The sequence below is a fragment of the Carettochelys insculpta genome, chromosome 27 (genome assembly GCF_033958435.1).
Source record: "Carettochelys insculpta isolate YL-2023 chromosome 27, ASM3395843v1, whole genome shotgun sequence".
NCBI classification, from domain to species: domain Eukaryota; kingdom Metazoa; phylum Chordata; order Testudines; family Carettochelyidae; genus Carettochelys; species Carettochelys insculpta.
The window spans coordinates 8,964,228-8,991,278 of NC_134163.1; the positions used below are offsets into that span (position 1 = coordinate 8,964,228).

Sequence of the window (27,051 nt, forward strand, 5' to 3'; positions counted from 1 at the left end):
TTGTGCCAATAGAAAAAAATCTCCTTCTGATCTCCACTGGCCCTCTGCCACTATACTGGCAAGGAGTATATTATCCAGTAAATTAGAGAAAGAACTAGGAGTCAGGATTCCTGGGCAGTGCTGTCAGAAGCTCAGCAGTTTTAGGTCACGTTTCAACTGCCTCTCTGTTTTGTTTCATGTTGGTTCACCTGGACGGTCAAATCATTCCATTGTGCCAGTGTAAATCTGGTATAAATTCATTGCTTTAATTGGATTATTTAACATTTATACCTGTATGACTGAAAGAAGAATTGGGCATTATGACTCTTGCTCTAAATAATTCCAGTGAACACCCGGGCAGGGCAGAAGTGATTGTACACTTGGACATTTCACTCAGGCCCTTGCACATTGGTTGCACGCTCAAGGTCTTAGCAGGCCTGATTACATACTTAGTCATTGCATACTGGGGGTCACACTTGAGAGAGCAGCTGACCCTCTTGCACAGTCAGGAGCGCAGGTCTCACTGCACACGTCAGGGAAGCAGCACCAGGGATGTTTGCACACTCAGCGTTATTGCGTGGGGGTCACATTAAGGAGGCGCAGACCCATAGCAGGGGCACGCTCAGGGGGAGCAGGGCCCATGGCACAAGGAGAGAGGCGAGCAGCATCCTACCCCAACCTGTGCAGCACGAGACCCTCACCTGCTCAACCTACAGCCATAGCCCATCCTTGGGTGCTTCAGCCAATCATTGCCGTGACACGGCAGAGTGACAGCCATTTGCCCCAATGGCTCGCGGTCTCCTCCAGCCAACAAGAGGGAGCCCGCGGCCTCCGCCTCGCCCTCCCCTTCCGGAGCCGGCTGGGAAGAGGTTGGGTTCTCGCGGGGCTTCGCGGGGTCGAGGTCACGTGGGGCTCTCTGGGCCTATCAGCGTGGCGAAGCGTGGAGCCGCCGAGGCTCCCGCCAAATACGAGCGGGAGAAGCTGGCGCGTCCCGCTCCGTGCGGCCGCCGGGAGCCGGGGGACGGGAGGCGTCAGGCGTCAGGGCCGCGCTCGGGGGCCAGGCCATGGCAGGTACGGGCCGGGGAAGGAGCCCGGGGCGGAGGGGACAGGGCTGCCCCTGTGGGGGGAAGCACAGCCCCGGGGTTTCCGTCCCCTCTGTCTGGGGGCCGCCTCAGCCTCCCGGGGGGCGTCCCCGGCTGCCGGCGGGGCGCAGGGAAGGAGGCGGTGCCCAGCGTCCCCGGGGATGGCCCCCCAGCTGCCCTGCCGGCGCCGGGCGGGAGTGGGGAAGAGGCGCGGGGCGGGGCACTGCCCCCCCCCCCCCGCCCGGGGGGAAGGGGCACGACCTCCTCCCCCCCCCCCGTGGGGCAGCCTCGCTGGAGGGGGTCGGTCCGCCGAGCGAACCGCGGGGACGTGCCACAGATGGGCCCTGCGGGCGGGCCCCTGGGGGTCTCCGACGGACCCCTGCGTGGGGCGCGGGGGCTCCAGTCGGAGGGGGCTGTCCCCCGATCACGTGTCGCCTCCCCTCCACCTCGTGTGCGGTTTCGCTGGAGTCGTGCTGATCCGTAGGCCACCTGCACCTTCTTTCCCGCTTGTCCCCCAGACTGAGAAGGTCGAATTTCCAGCTGTCGAATAGCTGGCGAGCCCTGGCACTGTGAAACCTGTGCTGCTCCTCGATCGTCCTCCTTTTTATTCCGGTCTGGGGGCCTTTTGCCCTTTGTGGTTACAGCAGGGAGATCTTACTCTGTCCAGCAGAACATTCTCTGGGCTCCTACTGGGTCAGGCCGCTCCTTGCCCAGCAGAACAATGAAAACTAATCAGTGGGTCTGTCCCACGAAAGCTCAGCTAATAAACTGTTTTGCTAGTCTTTAAAGTGCTACTTGACTGCTTTTTATTTTAATAAAAGAGAGTTTTTCTTCACACAGCGCACAGTCAACCTGTGGAACTCCTTACCAGAGGACGCTGTGAAGGCCAGGACTCTAACAGAGTTTAAAAAAGAGCTCGATAAATATTTGGCCTTTAGGTCCATAGATGGCTATTGGCAAGGGCTAAGGTATGGTGCTTAGGTTTTTGTCAAAGGTGGGATATAGATAGCAGGAGACAAATCACTTGATCATTGTCTCTGGTTCACCTCTGGGGCACCTGGCATTGGCTACTGTCAGCAGACAGAATACTGGGCTTAGATGGACCTTTGGTCTGACCCAGTATGGCCGTTCTTATGAAGTAGCTGATGACAGGGTGATGATACCAGTTTAATATTTCCTGACTCTGTAAGAAATGTGAGCTAAAATGTGACTGTTTTCTGTTTACAGCCATGGAGTGCAGAGATAAACCTGTTATTCCCACAAGGAAACTCATACAAGGTAACTTTCAGGAAGTCCTTGTCTCAGTTTGCTTTCTAAAATATATTTTGGGTGTTGCATAAAGTTACTGAATCAAACAATTGTGTTCAGTATATGTAGTAACTTAGTCTGTTCTGAGTCAATAAAGGATTTCTTGAACTTTTAAGAAAACTCTTAATGTGTAGTTTCTCCCCTGCTGAGTTGTATGACTTCACTAAAGTAATTAAATCTTACCATTTCAGCACGGTTGCCTTTCAAGCGTTTGATTTCTGTACCAAAGGAGAAATGTGACACAGGCATGGAAGTCAAGAGAGTAAAGAGCTCACAAGATGTTCTTGGTCAAAATAAAGATTCCAATCTTGATACATCACACGGATCCTTGGACAACATGGAGAATGACTGCCGCTTGGATTCTGAAATGCAGTTCACTTCCAAGCTTGTTAATGGAAAGGGTCCTTTAGATAATTTTCTACAAAAAAACATAAGAAATAACCTCAGAGAAACTTTACTCCTGTTTGACTTGACAGAGGACTCTAACCACACATTAACTGATGGCCTAGACCACCATAAATTAAATTCAAAAACACCGTCATCAGTAGAGACAACTAATGGTATAAAAGAAGATGTAAGCCAGTTGAGTCCATTTAATCCCATTCAGAATGTCCAAATGGATGTTTCAGTGGATACCAGTCCACCCTTCAAAGCTACTACAAAAAAGGATGATTACTCAATAGATGTAACCAAATCCTGTTCTCTGTTGTTAAATACACAGTGGGAGAATAAGAGGGCTAATCAGAGTGAACTGAAGGATGTCATATTTGAGGGGAAGATGCCTGTGGTGGTTCTGGAGGATATTATGACTGCAAGATCTCCCCAGGCTGTGTCTCTGGAAGGAAGTATGACCTCAGAAAGTGAGACAATGGAATCTTCTCCTGAAGGAGACTCTATACTTACTCTTTCCTCATTAAGTTCCCCTTCTTCTGTCAGCTCACCTGAGGTACAGCCTGTCCCAGGGAACAGGAGCGATACTAGTCCATTAGCTGCTTCAATACCTGTCCGGAAGGTTGGTTTTTTTGTTTTTGCTTTTGCTTTTAAATATTTTCTCTTTTCCATGTAGCTAGTGTAGTCTCCCACCAAAAAACAAATAAAAAGCCCTATCTTAAGATTTTTGAATGTTTGTTTGGCCTTCAGCGGTTGTTAAAGGTCATGGAAAAAATTTCTGAAAAGTGGTGTTAATATACTTTTGCAAAAAGCTCATCACTCTTTTTATGGTGACTGAGATTCTCAAATGTTGCTCTTTAAGGTAGAGCTGGATTCTTAACTATTTTTAAAGTGACTAGTTAAGATAAAGTACTTCATGAGTGCATCTCAAACTATATGTTAATGTTATCACAGGTATTTCATATTTTGGTCATGAAGCAGACCTTGTGACTTTACATCTGGGTGATATGTGGGTAAACAGCAGTGATGAAAGATAATTGTTTTTGTGGGACACTGAAAATCTTTACCTTTTTATGAAGTGGTTAGAATTACAAGCCTTCCTGTGTATGCAGGATTGAGTTTTCAGGCTGTGGAAGAAGCTGCTCAAGCATGCAAATACTGCTTTAAAACTTACATACAATTGCTTGAGTGATTAAAAAAATTGCTCAGACTGCAAGCCTTATTTTGAACAATATAACTACAAACTCCTGGGCTAGGCAGGAGTGGGAAGAGGAAAACTCAAAAGGCTTTTCTTCATCTGTTAAAACCAGTGTGCAAATCTTGTGCTGTCAGCCATCTTGTTAAAGTATACACCATCTGATTATGTGCAGTTATCCATTACTTGATCTTGATCTCCCCCCCCCCACCCCCAAAAAAAAAAAAAATTAGTAGAAAACTGTTTCAGGCACATGGTGCTAACTGACCAGCAGCCTTAAGGTGCAATAAATACACATCTGATTAAGCTTTGCATGTGTTTAATTTTATTCACTACTGAATTAGTTTCAACTAAGGCTTCTGTTCTAGTAATTGTTAGAACCTTAACGGCACCGTGGTTTTTGGCACTGCAGTGAGGGAAACTTGAGTTTTTGAAACTGCAATCTGTGAGAATTGTGCTGAAACAATTAATCAAATGGCTTGAACAGAGTTGAAGTGAATAGGCTTTTCTGGAATCTATCAACTGAGATCTAAAGTGGGAGGTTTTCTTGCATGGAACACAAAGGCCTGATGCTTATTATTGCTGAGAAGACCTTGTAACTATATGCTTTGGGTTCTGCAACTCGTTCAGTGCAAAAGTCTGATTGTGTGGTCTGTGTACTTGTTTAGTTTTAGCTAGCTTCATTCTTTCAGCACTCATTTTTTCCCTCAAAGAATTTCATGGCTAGGGTGTGGATACTGCTCTATGAAGAAAGATTGAGAGTAAAATGTGTAGTTTCCCTAAATGAAGGGAGTAGAAGAGGGGAGGGGAAAGACATGCTTGGGCAACTGAAAGGTGTAAACACTGAGAATGGAGACAATTATTTAGGGGAGACATAAAGGAGAGATATGATCCCTTTAATTGTAACCTAACCTATTATCAGATGCTTGCTTATCAATTAAACTGTGGAATAGTTTCCCAAGGGAAATAATGGAAGCTCAATTACTGGAAAAAAGACTGAAGTGTATTGTGGAGTACTATTATGCCTTGGCTGGAGTTTGGCCTTCATTATGTTACATCTCTACCACTTCTAATTTGTTACATTTGTGGCTTGTGTTTTTTAGCAAGAAAAGAACAGTTATGGAGTTAAGTTACAAGTAGTCTGGATGGAATTAAATGTTTATAATTTTGATGGATAATATTGGTTTGTCTTAAGCCATTTTAGCTTTTATTTTCACAGTTGTGGAAATTATGGGAGGATCTGCCTTTAATGACAGACTTCTTGATCCTTAACTTTAACAAGTAAAACAAACTGGCAACATGTAAAAATGTGTAAATGTACTTAAATTTCAGAAATATTCTATGGGTTGACACGGGCAAAATTTGGACTCGGATGCTTTTGAATTGACCCTGGAATCTCTTTATTTACTAATTTTTCTCTGGTATTTGAATCTCAATTATGCCTTGATTAAGAAATTGGGATCTTTTTAGTTTTCAAGCAGTATTTTTTTGCCACCTGTAAATGGAAATATTTTGTATAAAGTGAAATTGACACTTGCCAAGAAAAAATTAATTCTTTCAAGCCTAGTTATAACTAAACTTGATACCAGAATAGACAAATATTGTCAGTCTACTACAAGCTTGTCTGTTGCCATAGCACTAACAAACACAAAGTACTTCCAGTATATAGCATCATAGGGTAAATATGCTCATATTTACACCTAATATGATGGTAAATCAATGGTTTTTATACTGAAGGTCCACTTGGAAATCCTGTCACAAAACTATGTCAATGTAATGATATAAAGGATTTGGTGCAGGGGCAGTCATCTGCATTCCGCACACCTCAAGCTAAGGTATAATATTGTATCCTTGGTATTTGAAATTAATGGAGTTTATGCCAAAAATGGGGAAAAGAGCACATATGGCAGCATCTGTGTCCTAGCTTCTTTTCCATAGTTAAATTGGGGAAAAAAAATCTGTTTACCTAAAGGACCTTGTGGCAAGGACTCAATTCTTATACAAGGCAAGATCATTGTTTGTTTGGTTACACTGCAGAAGCATACACCTTTGAGAACAGGAAACCGGGTATTGAGTGATCTCAGATGAGTAAAATGTTGGCTCACCTGATCTGTATTGAGGGGTCTAGAAAAGGTGAGAAGAAGGATTTAGCAAAGCTAACTAAATGACACACAATGCTACAGTCAAACTTAATAGTCCATTTAATCATTATATGAATTCCCCAGCTTCCTATGCAGAAATTTGTGTCTAAACCAAGCATGGATGTAGGGTTTGATGGAAGGTGGAGCAATAGGGGCCTTCTTTCTCTGACAATTTCTTGTCTCGTGGTTGTTAGTGACACTGCTTTTATTTGGGTAATGACTCTCCACTATCAGGACAAAAATTGATGTAAGTCAGCAAAAATATTTGCAGTTAGTAGGCTCTAACTTTGCTATAGCCTTGGTTCCTTCCCTTTATGTTTCAATGATTTATAGTGGCTTTGTGTTTAACTTCTGCTTTTGTATATGTACAAAAATAAACATCTTGTTTTCTAAATACAGTAATATGCTAGTTATCTGACATAATCAGGACTGACTGACTGGTTGGATACCGAAAAATATTGGATAAGTGGGAGTGGGGTGGGTAGCCCCCGCCAGTCCTGGGAAGCTGAGACCTGGTTGGTCCCAGGCCAGAGCCACTCTTAGCCCTGGGAAAAAGAGCACAGGTGGGTGGCCCCTGTTAGTCCCTGGGTGCAGAGCTTGGCTGCCCCAGGCTAGCTCCCTGGCGCTCAGCTGCTGCCAGCTCCTGAGCATGATGTTACCACTGGGCCTGGGGTGTGGAGCTGCCACCAGCCCTCTAGCTGGCTTCCTAGGTGGACATCTGCCCCCAGCTCTAGGGTATGGAGCCCCAGTGGACTGCTGGCTGCCCTGGTGCCATCTACCTTGGCCAGCTCCCTGAATGGGCAGCCACCCCCAGCTCGGGCAGGGATCCGCTGCTGACCCCTGTGGGGCTGCCAGCTCCCATATGCTGGGGGAGACTGTCCAACTCCCATTTTATCCAACACCACCTGAGGTGGTGTGGGATGAAACAGAATGTTTGATAACTGGAAGGTTGGTTAATCGGGGGTCAGATAACTGGGGTTTGCCTGTATGCTGTGGTGCTAGTAAGTTAGAGAAGAATGTACTAAAGTTTGCAGCAGCATAATATAAGCTTCAGTTTGCAATAAATTCTCAGAAATACATGCTTGGTAAATCAGTCAGGTTGGGTAGGAATGAAGAGTTGAATTCTGTTTCCTAATCTGGAGGCGCATTTAACCTAACCAACCTACTGTTGGATGTCTGAAATTACATCAGGCTTTCTGGAAAAAGGTGTGTTTTAGTAAGTGTGGAACTGAGAGAATTATGTGGAGAATATGCATCTATGAACGTGTGCTTTCTAAATTTCAGGCGTACCAGAAATGCTTCAGAGGCTCGGCAGAGAAGGAGAAGCTGAGATTGCAAAGAGTAAGGCATTTTCACTGACATAGAAAGTTTACCTGCTGTGCTTTTGCATTAAATAGTAAGCAAAGCCTTTTGCATTTCCTTTTGGTCTAATTTAGCACTTATCTTCCTGCTTCTCCAGCTCTTCTAACTGAGGAATGTGGAATCTTTATGCATGCAGTTTAAAAGTTCTTGGCTTGTCCAGAAGTTGCTTAATGCATGAGTAGAAGCTCTGCTTATTTCTTCTACAGTAGATCCTGCCTTATGAGAGAGTTGCATAAGTCAAATTTAATGTGCAAGTTGGGGGAGCCAGGAAACTGAGGAGGGCATCAGCTTCAACTAGTAGAGGGGAGCCAGGAGCAGGTGGCAGCCTGACTAGCTTGCAGAGTTGGGAAACTGACTGGGGCTAGTACTGACTGGGGCTAGTGCCCTTGTCAGTTTCCCTTCTCCTGTCCCTGGCAGCTGAGAACCTGATTCTTGGCTGCTGCCACTGACAAGACTGGGGAAACCTCTCTTGTCAGGCAATTTCTCCACTCCTGTCAGGGGTAGCAGTCGCATTAACCCAAGACAGATGTGTGTATCTGCTAGTGTCCATCAGACAGCCTCTGAGATTAGGCATGATAAGTAATAACATAGGCGTGTTTCTTGCTGACTTCAGAAATTCTTAGGATTATGTATTGTCTCAAACTTTTTCACTACCTGTCTAGATATGCTCTTGCCTTGCATTCTGCCAAACAGGGCTGGAATCCTGAAAAAACTTTGCTCTAGGACGGGCCCCCCCCCTTCAACTTTCCTCCTTTTCTTGACCGCTACAGTTATGGTGTCAAGAAATCTAGCAGTGCTCTGCTTACCTATGTTACTTGCTGGATGAGCTGCCACGTGCTGCTCCAGACAGCATTTGTAAGCTGCATCCTGTATCCATTAGAAAGCTGGTGGTCAGCCACTCCCTTGTAGTGGTTTGGTACTATCTTCTAATTCCCCAGCTTGCTTCTCTACCGCTCTTTCCTGTAATGTGTTGCTAGTATAAAAGCCTTTGACTAAATAGAATTTTATACATAGTCTGCAAGAGAGGCTTACTTTGTTGCATGATTGAACACCTAGACTGGCATTTTGTCAGATGCTACTAAAGCAAGCATGATTTACAAGCACCTACTACGTTCTCTCAGTAACTTGGTTACAAGGGCTAATCACTGCCTGATGCATTTCTTGTAAGGTAAATTAACTTTTGTAGTTTAGATGTTTCATATACATACTCCTACTTTGAGGGGGCTGAATGGAAATGCAAAGTACTCCACTTAGGAAGGAACAATCAGTTTCAGGTATACAAAATGGGAAGTGACTGTCCAGGAAGGAGTACTGCAGGAAAAATCTAGGGCTATAGTGAACCACGAACCATGAATCAGCAGCTTGAAACTGTTGCAAAAAAGCAAACGTGATTCTGGGGTGCATGAATAGGAGTTTTGCGAACAAGTCAAGAGAAGCAATTCTTCTGCTCTACTCTGTAGTTACTAGGCCTCAGTTGGAGTATTGTGTCCAGTTCGAGAGATCACATTTCAATAAATAAATGGAGAAATTGAAGAGGGTTCAGAAAAGAGTAACTAAAATGACTGGAGAACTTGGAAAAAAAAATCTGAGGGAAGATTGAAAGAACTGGACTTGTTTAGTTTGGGAAAGAGAAGATTGAGAGGGGATGAAACAGCTTTCAAGTACCTAAAAGGTGTTAGAAGGAGGTGGGAGAAAAATTGTTCTCCTTGACATCTGATAGGACAAGAAGCAATGGGCTTAAAGTACAGCAAGGGAGGCTTAGGTTGTAAATCAGGAAAAACTTCCTGTCAGGGTGGCTAAACACTGAATAAATTGCCTAGGGAGGCAGTGGAATCTCCATTATTCGATACGTTTAAGAGCAGGTTGGATAAACATATGTCAGGGGATAGTACCTAGTCCTGCCATGAGAGCAGGGGACAGGACTTGATGACTTCTAGAGGTTTCTTCCAGTTCTAATACAGTAAACCCTGATAAGCAAGAATTTTGGTTTGCGCTTAATGCACATTAATGCCAGTTAGGTGCAAATTGAAAGGAGCAGCTCGCTGCTCCAACCCTGCATGCCCCCAACGGTGGGAGGCAGGCTGGCAGACAACTGGTGCAGCATGGCTTCTCCCTGGCTCCCCCACTGGCTCCTGCAAGCCCAGGGGAGCCAGGCTGCCACCTGGTTGCTGGCTCCTTCTCTCCAACTTGTACAAAGTTGAGCGATACAAGGAGCATATGTGCAGGCACACGACCCTCACATAATTCAAGTCTACTGTATTCTGTGGTCTTTTCATGGAAATACAAGTATATGTAAAGTCAGCCTATTTTGATACATAAACACACACAATGTGTGACAAGGACATTTACTGAACTGTTTGGCAACTAGGATCAAGAACGTGCAGATAAGCTGCAGAAGTTGCAAGCAGAAAAGGAGGAAAAAGAGAGGCTGAAAGAAGAGGCAAAAGCTGCAAAAGAGCGGGCTAAGGAAGAGGCAAAGAAGAAGAAAGAGGAAGAGAAAGAACTTAAAGAGAAAGAAAGGAGAGAGAAAAAGGAAAAAGATGAGAAGGAAAAAGCTGAGAAGTTAAGAGTGAAGGAAGAAAAACGGAAGGAGAGACAGGAAGCATTAGAGTAAGTGATTTGTATGTGAAGCTTATAGAGATAAGTTATGCCAATAAAAACAATTTTATACCAGTATAACGGTGTTCAGATAGAGGGTGTGTAATTGTTTTCTAAATAGTTTTAATGCCACTTTCAACTATGTGGATCTGTCCTTAGTCTTAATTTTCATTGAGTGCAGATGATAAATTAAGCTCCTGCTCTGAAATGGCTGAAAAGAGGTTTTGTCTGAGCTGAGATTTTTCTTCATATTCTGGCTGGAGAGCTTCTGCACTCACTGTGGCCTTGCCTTCTCTTTTGATTTTTTTTTCTTTTTTAAAAAGCTGTTTGTTACAACCACACATCCCTCTTGTGAGTGTTGGAGGAATTGAAAATAGATAACTAGTAATGTAGACGTGTCCAGTGCAGAAGACATGAACAACCTCTTGTTCCATATTTTTTTCTGGTTTTAATCAAATGGAGTGCCATTTTGCTCCATTTGTACAAATGTCCTAGGCTCTGCCACAATGTAGATGATAAATACTGTCACCTTAATGACTTGTGTGGTAACTTCTTGAATTTTTATATTTTAAAGAGCAAAACTTGAAGAGAAAAGGAAAAAGGAGGAGGAGAAACGTTTAAAAGAGGAGGAGAAGGTAAAAACTTCTTTCTTTTTGGAGTCTAGCTGTCCCTGTGACATTTGCCTTTTGACTAGGCTCTTCTATGAGAATTGGAGATCGTTCCGGGTTCTTGGTCCGATATCCACAATTACCCCTTGCTAGATCATCCAGAACATGGCTTTTAATATTCTATGGATTTTGAATCTCTCCCCTTGCTCTCCCTTCTCCATTGCATCACATTTAAACTTGTGTTCTTATTCAAGGTGCTATGTATTCAATCTGGTCTGATTGCACTAGTCCACCAGTGATGCCTTGGCGGACTATCCATCCGTCCCAGGCGTACCGGTGGCCTTTGTTCGGACTTGGCAAAATGGAAATATTTCTAAAAGTCATTCAGGTAGCTTAAGTACTTCCTCAGGGAGGATATTCTGATGAGCTTTTGACACAGATGCCATCCAAAGTTGTCATAACCCATCTTCTGAGCAGGATAACAGTGTAAGCCCTCCACCAATTATACTTCCCACTCAGTCTAACACAGGCGCTCGAGTGATGAATTGAAAGCAGGAGAAAACAGAGCTGGAGCAACCCCTTACCAGAACAACAAACCTCCTTAGCGTGTATATTTGTTCTATTGTGTTTTGTGTTTAAGCTTAGAACTGGATAAGGAAGTAGTCAGGGTGGATGGATATAAATTAAGGGGGTTTTAAATCTCAATTTAAATCAAATTACCAAAAAACACTAGACTGTGCTTAGAGTGCATTTAATTTTAGAGTAAGTCCTGTTGAACTCACTGGCACTTCTGATTTTTTGAGAAAACAAGTATAGAACGGGCTTCCCTTGGAAGAGCTGGTTTATGCTGAAGTAAAATAGGGAATAATTTACGGCATCATCCTTTATGATCTGTGATCATAATGTTCCAAAGTTAAGGGGCATGTATTATGTATGATTACACTCAGTGACAGATGGCAACTTTAGATTTTTCTTTCTGCGTTTTTCTGTGTTAATATATTTGATTCTAAACCTAGTTAATTAGACAACCCATAAAAATTAGCTAAACTAAGCCTTTTTTTCCTAACACCACCCAACACAGAAAACAGCTTGGGAAAGTCCCCCCTTTACTAAAAAGCACAGAGAATCTGGGAAAATTGATGCATTGCAAAGTGAATTATTTGAGCTAGTAACCAGTTGATCCTCTCAGCCATATCTACATCTTTATCCAAATCTTCTTCTCCCAATAAGCAGTTTTCGTTCTTTCATCTTTGCAACTAGGTCCTGCATCATCTTTTTGCACTGCTTATACTTAACATCTTTTCCTTTTTTACCCCAGGAACAAATTTCTTCAAAATATTCCCAGATATAGGGTCTTTTGTCAAGAAGCCATGATGTCTTTTTCTGGGGCAAAAGTGTGAGTGACTATAGAAAGCTGTGCGCTGAATGTCATTTTTTTTTTTTTTCCAGTCTACTCCATTGTTGCTTCCATCTTTTTCTATATATTGTCTCTCTGTTTTTAAGATAGTGTCTTAAGTAACTCCTCTGTTGTGCTTGGCAAAGGTCTACAGCCACATAAGCATAGGACAAAAACAAACCTATCTAGCATGCATCAGTCTTTTTACCTGTTATATTTTAGTTTGTTGAGAGACAGAAATTGGAAGCACAGAACTTTCAAGAAGCAAGAGCTAGTAGTTGGGCTGTACAAATTAGAGTAATTCATTTCTGTGATACTAAGTGTGAATGTAGCATGCTTGTGATGGTCTAATGGTAACTTATTTTAACTGAAATTTAGTATTTTTGATCTTTAAAACTTTATTTTTGTATACCCTAGGGTGTTCATTAGTACTGACTGGTATTGCTATGTTATGGGAGCTGAGCAAAAAGACTAAACCCCTTACTCCATACTGCATCTTGAACTTTAAAGAGCTAAAGAACAAGCCTTCTTAAAAACTTTACCATATGAATGTTCATTTAAGGTGATAACATGTATTTCACTCTCTAATTCCAGCGCATTAATGCACAGAAGGCAGAAATCACCAGGTTCTTTCAGAAACCAAAGACTCCGCAAACCCCCAAGGTAGGTGGTTGTTAATTACTGTACTTGTCTACTTCCTTGATGATCATCTCAACCAGCACACAGGTTTACTTAACAGGCATCCTCACTGTTTCTTTTTCAAGGAAACAAACTTGAGGACTTATTTCTAATTTGTTTTAGAAAGCACTGGCTGACAGTGTCTCTGAATAGTAACAGAGGAAGCCGTACTAGTCTATACACTATCAAAACAAAAACAGTCAAGTAGCACTTTAAAGACTAGCAAAATAGTTGATTAGGCGAGCTTTCATGGGACAGACCCACTTCTTCAGACCAGAACAGACTCAATATTTAAGGCACAGAGAACCAAAAACTGTAAGCAAGGAGGACAAATGAGAAAAAGATAATCAAGCTGAGCAAATCAGAGAGTGGAGGGGTGGGGGGGAAGGTCAAGAATTAGATTGAGCCAAGTATGCAGACGAGCCCCTGTAGTGACTCAAAGTTCCCATCGTGATTTAAATCATGCATGTTGAATAGTAACAGAGAGTAAGCCGTGCTAGTCTATACACTATCAAAACAAAAAGCAGTCAAGTAGCACTTTAAAGACTAGCAAAATAGTTTAGTAGGTGAGCTTTCGTGGGACAGACGCACTTCTTCAGACCATAGCCAGACCAGAACAGACTAAGTATTTAAGACACAGAGAACAAAAAACAGTAAGCAAGGAGGACAAATCAGAAAAAGATAATCAAGATGAGCAAATCAGGGGGTGGCGGGGGGAAGATCAAGAATTGTGCCCATTGGCACAAAACAGACATCAAAACACTCCAGATCCACAAACCAGTTAGTCAACATTTTAATGGAATGGGGCATTCTGTCAATGACCTAAAAGTATGCGTGATACTGAAGAATTATCGCACTGTTCTGGAAAGGGAAGCAGCCCAGCTGCCTTTTATATTCAAATTTGGCACATTAACGCATGGTCTAAATCGTGATGGGAACTTTCTGAATCGCTATAGGGGCTTGTCTGCATACTTGGCTCAATCTAATTCTTGACCTTCCCCCCCGCCCCCCACTCTCTGATTTGCTCGCCTTAATTATCTCTTTCTGATTTGTCCTCCTTGCTTACTGGTTTTGGTTCTCTGTGCCTTAAATGTTGAGTCTGCTCTGGTCTGGCTATGGTCTGAAGAAGTGGGTCTGTCCCAGGAAAGTTCACCTAAGAAACCATTTTGCTCGTCTTTAAAGTGCTACTTGACTGCTCTTTGTTTTGATAGTGTCTCTGTGGCTAGACTCCTGAGAAATTTGTGGCTGATGCTGTGTGGGACAGAATTGTAATCTTCTAGCAGAGGTTATACTTCTTGCCAGCTGTACTGAAATCTGTGACTCTCAATTTAATAACTGTTCCAGGAATGGCTACAAGACTTTAATTCCTCTTAAGGAGATCTGCTGAACTCACAAATAGGAAGTATGTAATATGCCTAGTATCTCTTGAAATATCAGGACTTTAGATTTAACTCAGATGGGCAGGCAATGGATTCAGAGTATAACATTTTTAATTCTAACTTTTAATTTCAGACCCTTGCTGGCTCCTGTGGGAAATTTGCTCCCTTTGAAATTAAAGAGAACATGGTCCTGGCCCCACTCTGTCGTGTTGCTTTTGATCAGGACCTCTCAGATCAGCTAGATCAACTCATACAAGCACAGGATAGCGAAGTCTCTTTTTTGAAAGAACTAAAATGCTGCAAGCCACTTAAATCTGGGCCTACGATTGTCTGTGACCACAGCGCTGACATAGTCAACAGGTTAGTCTGGGACTTGGGTTGCTGTTCATTTACATTCCAGTTGTAAAACCAGTGTTGGAAAGTGGTTTGCGCCAACTGCAGTGATCACAAAAATATGGGGTTTTCCTTTTAGTCTAGTGATGAATCTCATATGATGGGAAGCAATGAATTGTGATGCAGATTTCCTTCATTTCATACACAAGGTCACAAATCCTCTTCTGGGAATCTTGCACTTCAGCAGTGTCCAGTGCAGAGGGGGACTTATCTGTTTGCTTCATCTAACTTTTTGTTTACACAGGCATGTGCTCAAAGCTTTTGTCATTGAGGGGTGTGAAAAAACACCCTCCAAACAACAGAAGCTTTTAAACAATTAAAGAGTGCCAGTGTGGAGAGTGAAGGTACCACCCCTCCTTAGAAGTGGTCTTCCAACAATGAAGAAGTTATGCAGTACACAGGGCTACAACAGCACAGCTACTCAGTTATCAGGTTTGCAGTGTAGACATAACCTAAATATGGCTTTTAAAAATAAAATAGCTGTCTGACAAAACAGAGGTGCTAATTGCAGTTTTTAGGGAAGGACCTGTCCTGGATAGTTGCTTTGTCCTTGGAAAGCAGATGGTGATGTGTAAATATGAATGCTCTAGAATTGTCTGAGATGGCTGAACTGAAGGCAATCTCTCAGGCCTTTAAGTGATGTCCATAGGTTCTATCGGCGCAGCAGTGGGAATAATAGCTGCTATGGGCTGTGTGTTTGTTTCAACAGCGGTGTGGTGATAGTGAATAGCTGCAAAGTAAACAGTGTTCCTGAAAGGAAGAAATTTGGCAGGATGAAACTCCTACAGTTTTCTGAGAATCACCGACCTGCATACTGGGGCACATGGAATAAGAAAACCACTGTCATTCATCCCAGGAATCCCTGGTCCAAGGATGATGTGAGCATTTCACAGTCACTATGATCTTACCCGCACCTTACTGATGTTCTTTCTTTCAATGCTGTTAGCAGATCTTTGTCCAGATACCATTCATTCTTCTGTTTGCATTTCACAGACCAATTGTCATTTATTCCCTTTTGCTGCTATTTGAATTGTTGCATGAACTCCTGCATTGCTCTCTGAGCTCACTGAGTGAGTGCTGGCATGTGGACACTTCTCATTACAGAAACTGCTGGACTACGAGATAGACAGTGATGAAGAGTGGGAAGAGGAAGAACCAGGGGAGAGTCTCTCTCACAGTGAAGGGGTGAGAATTTCTTGTGCTAGCTAGACAGAAGTTGTGGAGACAATTCAAAAGAAACTTAACTGTCTTAGTGGCCAGAGGGATTTGTTAGTCTCTAAGCCAGGCTGCTTGCACTCTTCTGCGTGTTCATGTCTGGATTTTTGCTGCTTTTGAAACTCTTGTTAGGCTACTTACAAAGTACTGGTTTCAGTAAAGTTAACTTTCTCTTCAGGATGATGAAGAGGAGGGAGGAGAGGATGAAGATGATGATGATGGCTTTTTTGTACCCCATGGGTACCTATCTGAGGATGAAGGAGTGACAGAAGTAAGTGAATTGAGTGGGCCTCGGTTTCTTGGTTTCCCAAATGGTACTGTGCAATAAATTGTACACTTTTCTGGAGGAGCTTCTGTGTCAGCTCAAACTTGTAAAGACTTGGACACTGTTCTCATTTGGTGCAAATTTTTTTTGCTATTTGGTAGAGGAGCCACAGCGTTCTCTGAATAGGACTGGTCTGCTTATCTGTTCAACAAATAAAATGGTATGCTTCAGCCTTAATACTAGCACGCTCCCCAGTCAGTTGGCATATCTGTGTCTTTGGACTTCCAAATGAGTATATGCTGCAAAATTTTGATCCAAGCAGGGGAGAACATCCATTTTATGGAAGCAGTTTTATTTACATGTATCCCTGATTGCAGCTGTTTTGAGTTTAGTAGGTCATCTGGCTATATGAAAATCCAAGAAAGCTCTCCTTTGAGTGGAGTAGAAGATTAAGCTAGAAGTAGCTACTAATAGTGTGTAACGAAGACTTCTCCCATGTCCTGTAATAGCACACTTGAATAGTGAGTGGTGATTAGAGAAGCATTTGAAAAAAAAATTATATATCACTAGTGAAAGTCAGTGCTGATTTGTAACCTTATACCTGGGGTGGAGAAGCTACACTAGAAATTCCACCAGACCCACAGGATGACAGGCTTTGCTATATGGCAGGGATGTGTAATTTTTGAGGGGGCTGCTCCAAGAATTTGGAAAGTGGTAAAGGTCTGCACCTTTCCATGATAATGGATGGGGTCTGAAATGGAGGGTGGATGCAGAAGGGAGCCTGGGGTAAGAGATTGGGGTGAAGGAAGGGATTGTGACCTGGGGCAAGGAATTGGGGTTCAGGGTCTTGGAGGTGTGGGTGCAGGTGGGGTGCAGAGGATTGAAGGTGAGGAGAGGGGCTGAGTTGCCTGGGTAACTCCCAGCCAGCAGTCCAGCAGGTTCCCTGCCTGTATGGCCATGTGCATCTGTGAACAGCTTCGAGAGGTACTTCCTTTTCTGCCTGGTCTTCAAAGATTGAACTGGGGATGGGGCAGCATGCAAATCCTCTCCCTTCCCCTCAGGTTCACAGCTGTTCAGACAGCCTATTTGACTGTGGTGGTGTGTAGCGGTGGAATGGGCAGGGAACCTGACAGGCTCCTACTGCTCCTGCAGGTGGCTTGGTGGTCCGAATCTGGCCTGTGGGCTGTATTTTGCCCAGCCCTGCTGCATGGGCCACTAAAATAGAATGTGAGGCTCAGAGTGAAAACCCTCCTCTAGGTGTATAGCAGCTAAAAGGGGAAATAAGCAGCTTATAGTGGCAACTTCAGCTTGGTGGTCTCAGGAAAATAAGTAAAAGCTTCTATAACAGGTTGAGCCAGTGCTTGGAAGATTCATTTCTAAATAGCTTCTAAAGAGGTATTCATCAAGAGCAGACTGAATTTCTTGAGTTAAGATGAAAGAGAGTGTCGGGTCAGGCCACAGCCCTGGTAGTGTTTATAAAACTTAGCCAGATAGTTCGTGTAACTCTTCTAGAGTTGCTGTTTTGCAAACTTTTTGAGACAACAGTAACAGAGAGGTAGAGGTGTTAGTCTGTACTCAAACAAAACAAAACAGCAGAAATGTAGCAGTTTAAACACCCAACAAAATGTTATCACTGAATAAATCATTTTGTTAGTCTTTAAAGTGCTACCTTTCTGCTGTTTTGTTGAGCCAGTGTGTCTCATGAATAGGAGACTCAAGAAACCAGAGTTCTGTTCTCAGCAATGCCCCTGGACTATTGCATAACTTTAATTTAGGTCACTTCCCTACATGCTTCAGTTTTCCACCTGTAAATAAGGCTATTTCCTGCCTATGAGACTTATGGATAACAAACTCAAAGCTAAATATTAGTGATTCACCACCTGTACATTGGAGATGGAGAATTAAGGTTTTTCTGACACTTTTTAAGGCTGTGACAATACTATTGCTCAGCACTGTATGGGATTTACTACTTTCTGGTAGGTTTCTTTTCCAAACTATTTGCTCATACTTCTGATATCCAGTATTTTTGATTTCTCATAGCTCTGAGTACACTAAAGCAAAAATGAGAATTTCAGTTTCTCTGGAATTAACGAGTTAGACTTTTTTTTTCTTGGTTTTTCAGGAGCACGATCCAGAGAATCAGAAAGTTCGGCAGAAGCTGAAAGCAAAGGAATGGGATGAACTGATAGCCAAGGGGAAGAGGTTCCGTGTTCTTCAGGCTGTGAAGATTGGCTGCATTTGGGAAACAGATGAAAACAGTGGTGCAGATGCAGACCTACAGGTGCTTCAGCAGTTTGCAGTTTGTATTCTGGACTCACCTGTTGCAGAGGAAGAGCAGATGCAGAAAACTAGCCAAAAAAGGACAAAAGACCAGCAAAGTAAGCCTGGGAAGGGGCAAACAGTTGTGCTTTCTCCAAGTCAGATGCCACCTGTGAGGAAACCCCTCACACCAGTCATTGGCCATGTTTACACTAGCCCCAAACTTTGAAATGGCCATGTAAATGGCCATTTCGAAGTTTACTAATGAAGCGCTGAAATACATATTCAGCACCTCATTAGCATGCGGGCGGCCGTGGCGCTTCAAAATTGATGCGGCTCGCTGCTGCACGGCTCGTCCCGACGGGTCTCCTTTTCAAAAGGACCCCGCCTGCTTCGAAGTTCCCTTATTCCTATGAGCAGATGGGAATAAGGGGACTTCGAAGCAGGCGGGGTCCTTTTGAAAAGGAGCCCTGTTGAGACAAGCCACGCAGTGGTGAGATGCGTCAACTTCGAAGCGCTGCGGCCTCCTACATGCTAATGTGGCGCTGAATATGTATTTCAGCGCTTCATTAGTAAACTTTGAAATGGCCATTTACATAGCCATTTTTGAAGTTTGGGGCTTGTGTAGACATAGCTATTAAGACTCAAAACAGACTGGATATGTGAAGTCAGAAATATTTGCAGGTGAACTTTGTGGGAACTTTTTCCATGCTGGGTACCGATATGTTCCAACTGAAATCTGTTGCTTGCTTTTAAATGCTGGAGTCTCTTACTGTGAAATAGATTAGGAAATAAGACAATTTGTTGTGTTATCACTATATACTATTCAGGAGAATGGAGATTCTGTCGATTTTATCGACTTCATGCTGTGAACAGGCATAACTGTTGCTGTGAAATTAGAGGGAAGGGCTAGAGCAGGGAATGGAGTTCTGTTCCCAATAAACACCGATTTTTAACAGTATGACTTCCTCTTTGTAAAATGGCAGATACTGGGTTGTTGAGCATTACTTGCATTCTAAAATTCCTTGAAGCAAAGTGCTCTTGCCTTGTGTGTTGAGTGACTACAACTCCTGTGTGTGTGTGTGTGTGTGTGTGTGTGTTTTCTTTCAGTAACAACTGCTTAGTTAATACCAGCAAATCAGTGATGCACCTTGAGTTCTAAACATATAACCGCTTGCTTTCAAAAACCTACATGCATTGTCTTTTTCTCTCTCCAGTCTTGGGACAGCTACTTCCGCTGCTGCATGGAAATGTAAATGGAAGTAAAGTGATCATCCATGAATTCCAGGAGTGTTGCCGCCAAGGCCTGTTTGGTGAAACAGCCCTAGCCCCAGATACTAGTGATGTTAGTCGTACAAGTCCTAACGCTTCCCAGCCACAGACTCCAGTCAGTGAGGACTGTGCTATTCCTTCAAAAGCTAGACTAAAGCGAATTATTTCAGAGAACTCTGTGTATGAGAAGAGACCTGAATATAGGATGTGTTGGTATGTCCACTCAGAGGTGCTGAAAAGCTTTGATCAAGAGCACCTTCCTGTTCCGTGTCAGTGGAACTACATCACATCAGTCCATTCTGCAGCCAAGGAGGACAGTAGTACTACGCCAGGAGTGACGGTGACACAAACCACTCCAGTTTCAGCAAAGAGGAAGTCAACAGGAAGCATGTCTATCACCAAGTTCATGAAAAAGCCTAGGGATACAGAACAGGTGAGTTACTCTAAGAAAATTCTGACTTAGAAGGGGATAAGAACCATTAATGCAGAATACTGATGAGCTAACTAGGCAAGCATGGATCTCCCTATGGAGGGCAAAATGTTGGTTTTACAGTGGGGAATGTTAGTGTAAATTTTACAGCAATAATCTCTTGTGGTGTATTGGGAGGAAAAGGCAAGAGAGGGGAAGATGAGACAGTAATTTGAATAGACAGAGGTATCTTTGGAGTACTAGTTTTCAAGCAGAATAGAAAGCCTCACTAAAATATTAAAAGCTTTGCTTTCTATCCATCCACTTTCCCCTGTTTTGGTTGGTAATCACCTCCAAACCCTGAATGCATATTGTTTTGAATGCCTAGTTAACCTTGCTCATACTGGGGGCGGGGGCGTGGTGGTGGTTTGAGTAAAATTAGTAGTGTATTCTGTCACTGTCAGATATATTCCTTGCTGCCTAGCATCGGCTTATTAGAGTACACTAGCCCGCTCTTCAGCGGCTGACCCCGATTCCTATAGTAAACCCAATTTTCAGTTGCGCTTAACTTGCCCCACAAGGCCACTTCTTGGGGGGCACTCCCCCAGCTCCGCTCACTACCTGCACATAGCTCCTCCCACCCCTGACCCCTGCCTCAGGCTCAACCTCCCGAGCCCTGGTTCAAACCCCCTGCTGGCTCCCCCCCCAGCTCCTGGCTCTGGCTCCTAACCCCTCACATGTGGCTCCGGCTCACCCCCTGCCCCAGTTTAAACCCCTCACATGTGGCCCTGGTTCTATCCTCCTGCCCCAGTTTAAATTGCCTGCATGTGGCTTAGGTTCTCACATACGTGTGCATGCACACACAGCCCTGCAGCTCCAGTTCAATCCCCCCCTGCCAGCTCACCACCTGTGCCCACCTCTGGTTCCAGCTCAGACCCCCACTCCCCACGCACAGCTCTGGCTCAACTCCACTCCTCACCCCCTTGCAGCCCCAACCCACCTCAGGCTTAACTGTCCCCAACTGCCCCCCCATCCCAGGACTTACCTTTCTGCTGCTGCTTCCCCGGCTGCAGAACATGTGTGTTCTGCTGGGGGAAAAAGTTGGACCCCCACTTACGCAAAATCTGGGTTACGTGACGGTGCGTGGAATGGAACCCTCACATGTTGAGACCTTACTATACCTATGGACTACATCCTTAACTTGTCTCCTTACAAAGTCTCAGAGCTATAGATTAGCAAAGTATTCTCACCAAGGAAACTGAGATTTAGTAAGCTTAGACAGCTCAAGTACAGTATGAGGCAAAACTGAGCATTTATAATTATGCTCTGGCTTTGGGCCACATTTTTTTCCATCTGCTCTCTCTACTTAGTGTAAGTGCAGATTTTAATAAGAATTTTAGCTATTAGGTTGTTAAATTTCACTGAGTCCATGGGTCTAAGGTACACCATGTGTTATGATAGGCAAGTTTATCTGCTGTAATGAAATGCTGAAATAACAGCTCTGTGGGTGAAACTAGACTGTCGCTACGCTCTTGAATAAACTCTCAGAAATTATAAAGACAAATACCCTATCACCTGTGGGTGAATACTTTTCACAGAGCAATTACTATATCTGATTGCTCAGTCCCTAAAGGAAACCTGTACAACACCTTCAGTCAACATGCCTTGACACTTAACTGCACTAGACACTAAAAATCTAACTGAAAAGGTGCTGATTAATGGCTGCTTATAACAATCTATAACTCACTAGCAACATCCTTCCTTTCCTGGCTCTGATTGGAGGGGTAGTAATGGGCCACTTTCTTTTCAAATGGTTCCTCGAAATGTTAACTACTTGTGCTAAACAATCTGTTCCAGCCTGCATTTAGCTGACGCTTAAGTTTTGCCAGACCTGACGAAAATCTGACAGCTTGAAAGCTGCTTCTCTCTCTCTCTCTCTCTCTCAACAGAAGTTGATTTAATAAATATATACCTCACCTACCTTGTCCCTCTAACATCCTGGGACCAACAGAACTACACCAACACTATCAAAGCAAAAAAGCAGTCCAGTAGCACTTTGAAGACTAACAAAATAATTTGTTGGTGAGCTTTCGTGGGACAGACGCACTTCTTCAGACCGCAGCCATACCAGAACGGACTCAATATTTAAGGCATAGAGAACCAAAAACAGTAATCAAGGCTGACAAATCAGAAAAAAAATTAAGTGCTACTTGTCTGCTTTTTTGTTTTGATAATTTTTTTTCTGATTTGTCAGCCTTGATTACTGTTTTTGGTTCTCTATGCCTTAAATATTGAGTCCGTTCTGGTATGGCTGCGGTCTGAAGAAGTGCGTCTGTCCCACGAAAGCTCACCAACAAATTATTTTGTTAGTCTTCAAAGTGCTACTGGACTGCTTTTTTGCTTTGATAGTATATAGATTAGTACAGCTCCCACTCTATTACTATACACCAGCACTGAGTACTTTTTTATTGAAGTTATTTCAAGAGATGTTGACTTGTAGGTCCAGTGAAAAGCTAGAAAAGGTTGTGTTTGTTTAAAGCTACAAGTGTTCTAACTTCCTTGCTTTTGGCATCTGGGATGCTAGTGTCTTTCCTGAGTCTGGGGTGGTTAAAACAGGACTAAAGCTCTTTTCCAACTCGATCCCATCAGCTGCTTGTTTACTAACTCCAAAAAATGGAACAGAGGTAGTACTTTGCTCCACTGACTGCACACGGTTTTTTTTTTTGTTTTTTTTTTTTAAATACCTGCAAGCCTGGGAGAGAAGTCATGACTGACTCTCCTTTCTCTGTTTTTTATCTCAGTCTTACTCTGAGTACATTGGGCCTTTTCTTCTTGGTCCTGTAAGTGAAGCTGCTCATCATTTGAGGCTTGCACTTTAGGTGTTCCTGGCCCCAGAGATCCATTTTGCTCTTGATTGGCCTAGACACTGATAAGGAAGAACCTAAAACCTCTGCTTGGTGTACAGTAATGCATGTGTCTCGCAGGAAACCCAATGTCTGGAAGTGTTCCTGCAACCACCACACAAATTTTTGTGCAAGTCAAAGGGAAACAGGAACCAGACTGCAGCCTTGTTCTGGCTCCCCTGGGCTTGCAGGAGCTGAGAAACTGACCAGCCCACCCATGCTGGTCAGTTTCCTGGCTCCTGAAGTGGTGGGGAGGTGGGAACCAGGGGGCAGCTCATGGCTGGTCAGCTTCTCAGTTTCCACAAGGGGTAGGGAGCTGGGAACCAACAGCAGCAGCCTGGTTTCTGGCTCCTCTCAACTTGTGCAAAAATCTGAGTTTAAACAGAGGTTGAAGGAACACAGCCCGCATGTAACTCAAGGGTTTACAGTGTTCAAGCAGTTATCTATGGACCATGATTCTCCTGCAAGAGGAGGAGAGAAGGGTGAGACTGAGGTTACTGGTAAGCAGCATTAAATTTCAAGGAGGTAGACACATTTAATTTGAAACACAGTTTAAAGGTCTGGATGTTAAAGGCAACTTTGTAAAGTAGAACTCTGTGGGGTGAGAAGAGTGCAGTTTACAACAAGCTGCAGGAAGCTTCAGATTATTTGTATTGCCTTCAAGTCCACTTTTTGCGGCTGCTATCTTATTGTTTCTCCCCTCAGATAGGATGGGTGCTTGTCAGGAAAAATCAAAATTAGATTGTTTGTTTGAATCTGTGCATCCAGGTCTTAGTGAAAATTATCTTTCAATGAGCTGTTTTCTTTTCCATCTTATTACCTACTCGTCTTTCTGCTACCATGTTTTATGATCTGTCTTCTAAATACTGGTGCTCTTTAAGCTGAAGAGCTAAAGAAAGTAACGAATTGTTGAAGTCTCGGGGGAGTAGCCCTGTTAGTCTGTAGCTGCAAAAACAGTGCATCCGATGATGTAAGTTTTACCCATGAAAGCTTGTGCCCAAATAAATCCTGAGAATCAGTGCATAGAGTAACAAATATTAGAGGGGAAGCAGAGTTCGCCTGTATCTTCAAAAACAAGTAGTAGTCCTGTGGCACCTTATAGAGTAACAGATATTGTGGAGCATAAGCTTTTGTGGGCAAAGACCTGCTTTGTCAGATGCCATCTGTAGGTCTTTGCCCACAAAAGCTTATGCTCCAAAATATTACTTTAAGGTGTCCCAGGGCTGCTTTTATAGTAAACTGAATCTTAATTCAATGAATCTTAACTATATGAAAGATATTATCAAACATGTTAAAACGAAAATACATTTTATCTTAAAAGTTAATCTGATTTGTAATGAGGGGAAATTGCTGGGAATCTAAATTTTCCTAATTCCAGAAAAAAATAGATGCAGCTCTCAGTGCAGTAAGCACAGCTCCTCTCACTTTCACTCTTGGCTGAAATGGCAGTGGTCACTGCTGTTCCCATTTCCATTTCATAAAAAAAGGAGAAAATTAGTTTGTGTTTTTAACACTGAAAAAATAATCCTGAAGGGAAAATTTTGGCAGGAATATAATTTTCCATGTAATTCCCTATTGAAAGCAAGAAAACTTTTTAAAAACCATTTTTACTCTTAAAACAAATTTCCATTTCCGAACAAAGCTTAACAACACTGTTTTTTACCCAAGCTGAAACATCAGCTAGTACCTTACACAAAAGGCAATTAATAGCCCACATGTTTTAGCAAGCAGTTTTTGATACAGCAGCTGGTGTACCAGGAAATCTGATATTTGCAATATACATACTAACTTTTGACAAGAGGTCCAGTCTGTGTGTGAAGTCAGTTGATTTGTCCCCAGGGAACAGCTATGCCTAACTGTGCTTTCAGGATATCCTGAACAAATCCTATGACATCTTTACTGTAGAGAGAGAGTCAGCACAAAGGAATTCAAGCCCAATTTGCTGAAGAGTTTTTGATCATCTTGCATGTTAGAATCACAAGCAAACTTAGTTGCTGGTATGTCTGGTGCAGCTTTTTTATTTGTTTAAAGGCTGAAACTATGGAAATGGATGGGTTCCAGGCAGACACTGAAGAAGAAGAGGAAGATGACTGCATAATTGTCGACGTTAAACCAGGGAAAGGTGAGAGAGAACCTCTGCCAAATGGCTTTTGACAGATCTGTTCCCAGGAGCCACAGTGAAAGCGTTTTCTATACTCAGCAGAAGAGAAACAGGACACAGAACTAAAACTGCTTCGGTTCTTTCTGCCAATATTTCCCACCATGGGCTGCTTCATTCTGCATAAAACCTACTATTGATGCTTCAGTTGTTCCCTGCACCATTTAATGCATCCTAGCCCAGCAGACTCATCATTGTCCACTAGGCAGCCTCACTCTTCTAGTCATACCTCCTATTTCAGAGACAAGGTGGGTGAGGGTAATATCTTCTAGTGAACTAACCTCTGTTACTGATGAAAGATGCTTTTGAGCTACATAGAGCTGTTGTCTGAAGAGTTCTGTGGAGCTTGAAAGCTACTTTCTCAGCAAAGTTGGTCTAATAAGAGATTTCCTCACTACCTTGTTTGCCCCTGTCTAATATCCTGCGATGAACATGGCTGCAACAATACTGTAAATCTTCTTCCATTCCAGTCAGTTCTAAGCTGGGCTGCTTCTTCCTGCTCTGCTTGGTGCTTTAGTTGGACATCAAGATTATAACCAGCCTCCTTGTGGGAAAGTAACCTCTGAGTGCACACAAAACACAATCAGGGTTGGGTGGGGATGTAATAGGAGAAAAGTCTGAAGACACGCTGCCCTTACGCAAATTGCGTCAGAATTGCATTTAGCTGTCAGATTAGTTACCACTGATTTGATTTTTTTTTTTTTTTTTCTTTTTATATATGCTGGTAACTGAACCACATTGTTCTCCCCTCCTTTGGAAGAAGTAACATTCAAAAGACCTAACGAATCCCTCACAATACACCACTTATAGGTGCTATGCTTGACCTTATTGAGTACTTCACTGCTGGTCAGTTTAATACGAAACAAAACAACTCTCCCTTTATACAGTAGTCCAGAGCTGTCAGTTCCCCTAACAAATTCTGCAGTGCAGCTGATCTTCATGAGACTCCCCCTGCGGAGCCGGGTGCAGATAATGGTGTGCACATTGTTCTTTGAGCCTATATTCTGTAGGCAGGAAGGATGTAAAATTCCCCAGCTTTTCAGCCATCTCTGTTCTTTTCTCTGTACCAACTGGAACTGTCATGGTACCATCCTTTCCTTTCTTCTCCTTTTTAATAAATATTTTTAAACATCAGATATCTTAAGCTAAAATTGTGTGCATTGTTTGATATGTACATAGATTTTTTTTTCAATCACCAAAAAGAGCAAATTAAAGGCTCTAACCTCTTATGTTGAGAAATGGGGCTGTTCTTGTTCAGTTTTTCACCTAAGGACTTGTCTTTGCACAAACTTGCACTGATCTGGCAGTGATTTTAAAAAATTCACCAGATGACCCCTTTGTATAAACAAGTTATTTTGAGTTAATGTAATGTATTTTGAGTTAATGTGAGTTAACTCAATCCAAAATCAGCCACTTAGTGTCCACACAGACAATTGTACCAGTACAGTAATACATACTTTGTGAGTAGATAACCCTGAAGACTTGGACAGAGCCTCTAACATTAGCTGCACTTTTTAATGAGGAGGGATGTACTGCAGCTGTTGGGTTATACCGTATTTCTGGTGAATATGAAAAATATTTTTCTATTTCAGAGTCTACACCTGCAATTACCGAAATTGCTTCAGAATCACATGGTGCAGTGGAGATGGTCCCCATGCGGAGAGCTATTGCAGTTGGCCCAGCTAATGCTGTTTGATACTAAATACCTACTAACATATGTCTGTAGAATTTTTAGGATTTTTTTAAACTGGTGTATCTTTCTACGAGATACTTGAAAGTATTCCGTATTTCTTGTAAAGAGAAGACAGCACTTTGGTCTGAAGCAGAACAGATGAAAGCTTGAAAAATTTTAGGTTAGTTTTTAGCCAAATATTGCATATGTCTTTTTAATAAAGCATTATTGAAATTGATATTGTATGAAATGCATCTAACTTGTGCTCTTTAAGCAAAGTTAGCTGTGTGATCTTGAAAGTGTAAGCTTACTGCAATACCCATGGGCAAGTCTTCTGTTCATAATTCTGTACAGCATGGCTCTTGGGGCATAAATGGTGATGTGTACAA

General features: G+C 42.9%; 1 protein-coding gene across 1 annotated transcript; it reads left to right on the plus strand.

Moving 5' to 3' along the window:
• Positions 1-948: 948 nt before the first annotated feature.
• On the plus strand, positions 949-27,051 carry CHAF1A (chromatin assembly factor 1 subunit A). Its single transcript, XM_074978353.1, has 15 exons — positions 949-1,050; positions 2,289-2,339; positions 2,561-3,381; positions 7,380-7,436; positions 9,826-10,067; positions 10,630-10,690; positions 12,654-12,722; positions 14,250-14,476; positions 15,219-15,387; positions 15,614-15,694; positions 15,903-15,995; positions 18,112-18,367; positions 19,466-19,953; positions 24,864-24,954; positions 26,583-27,051. Exons 1-15 carry the CDS (start codon positions 1,044-1,046, stop codon positions 26,684-26,686), a joined length of 2,817 nt encoding a protein of 938 aa, XP_074834454.1. The 5' UTR covers positions 949-1,043; the 3' UTR covers positions 26,687-27,051.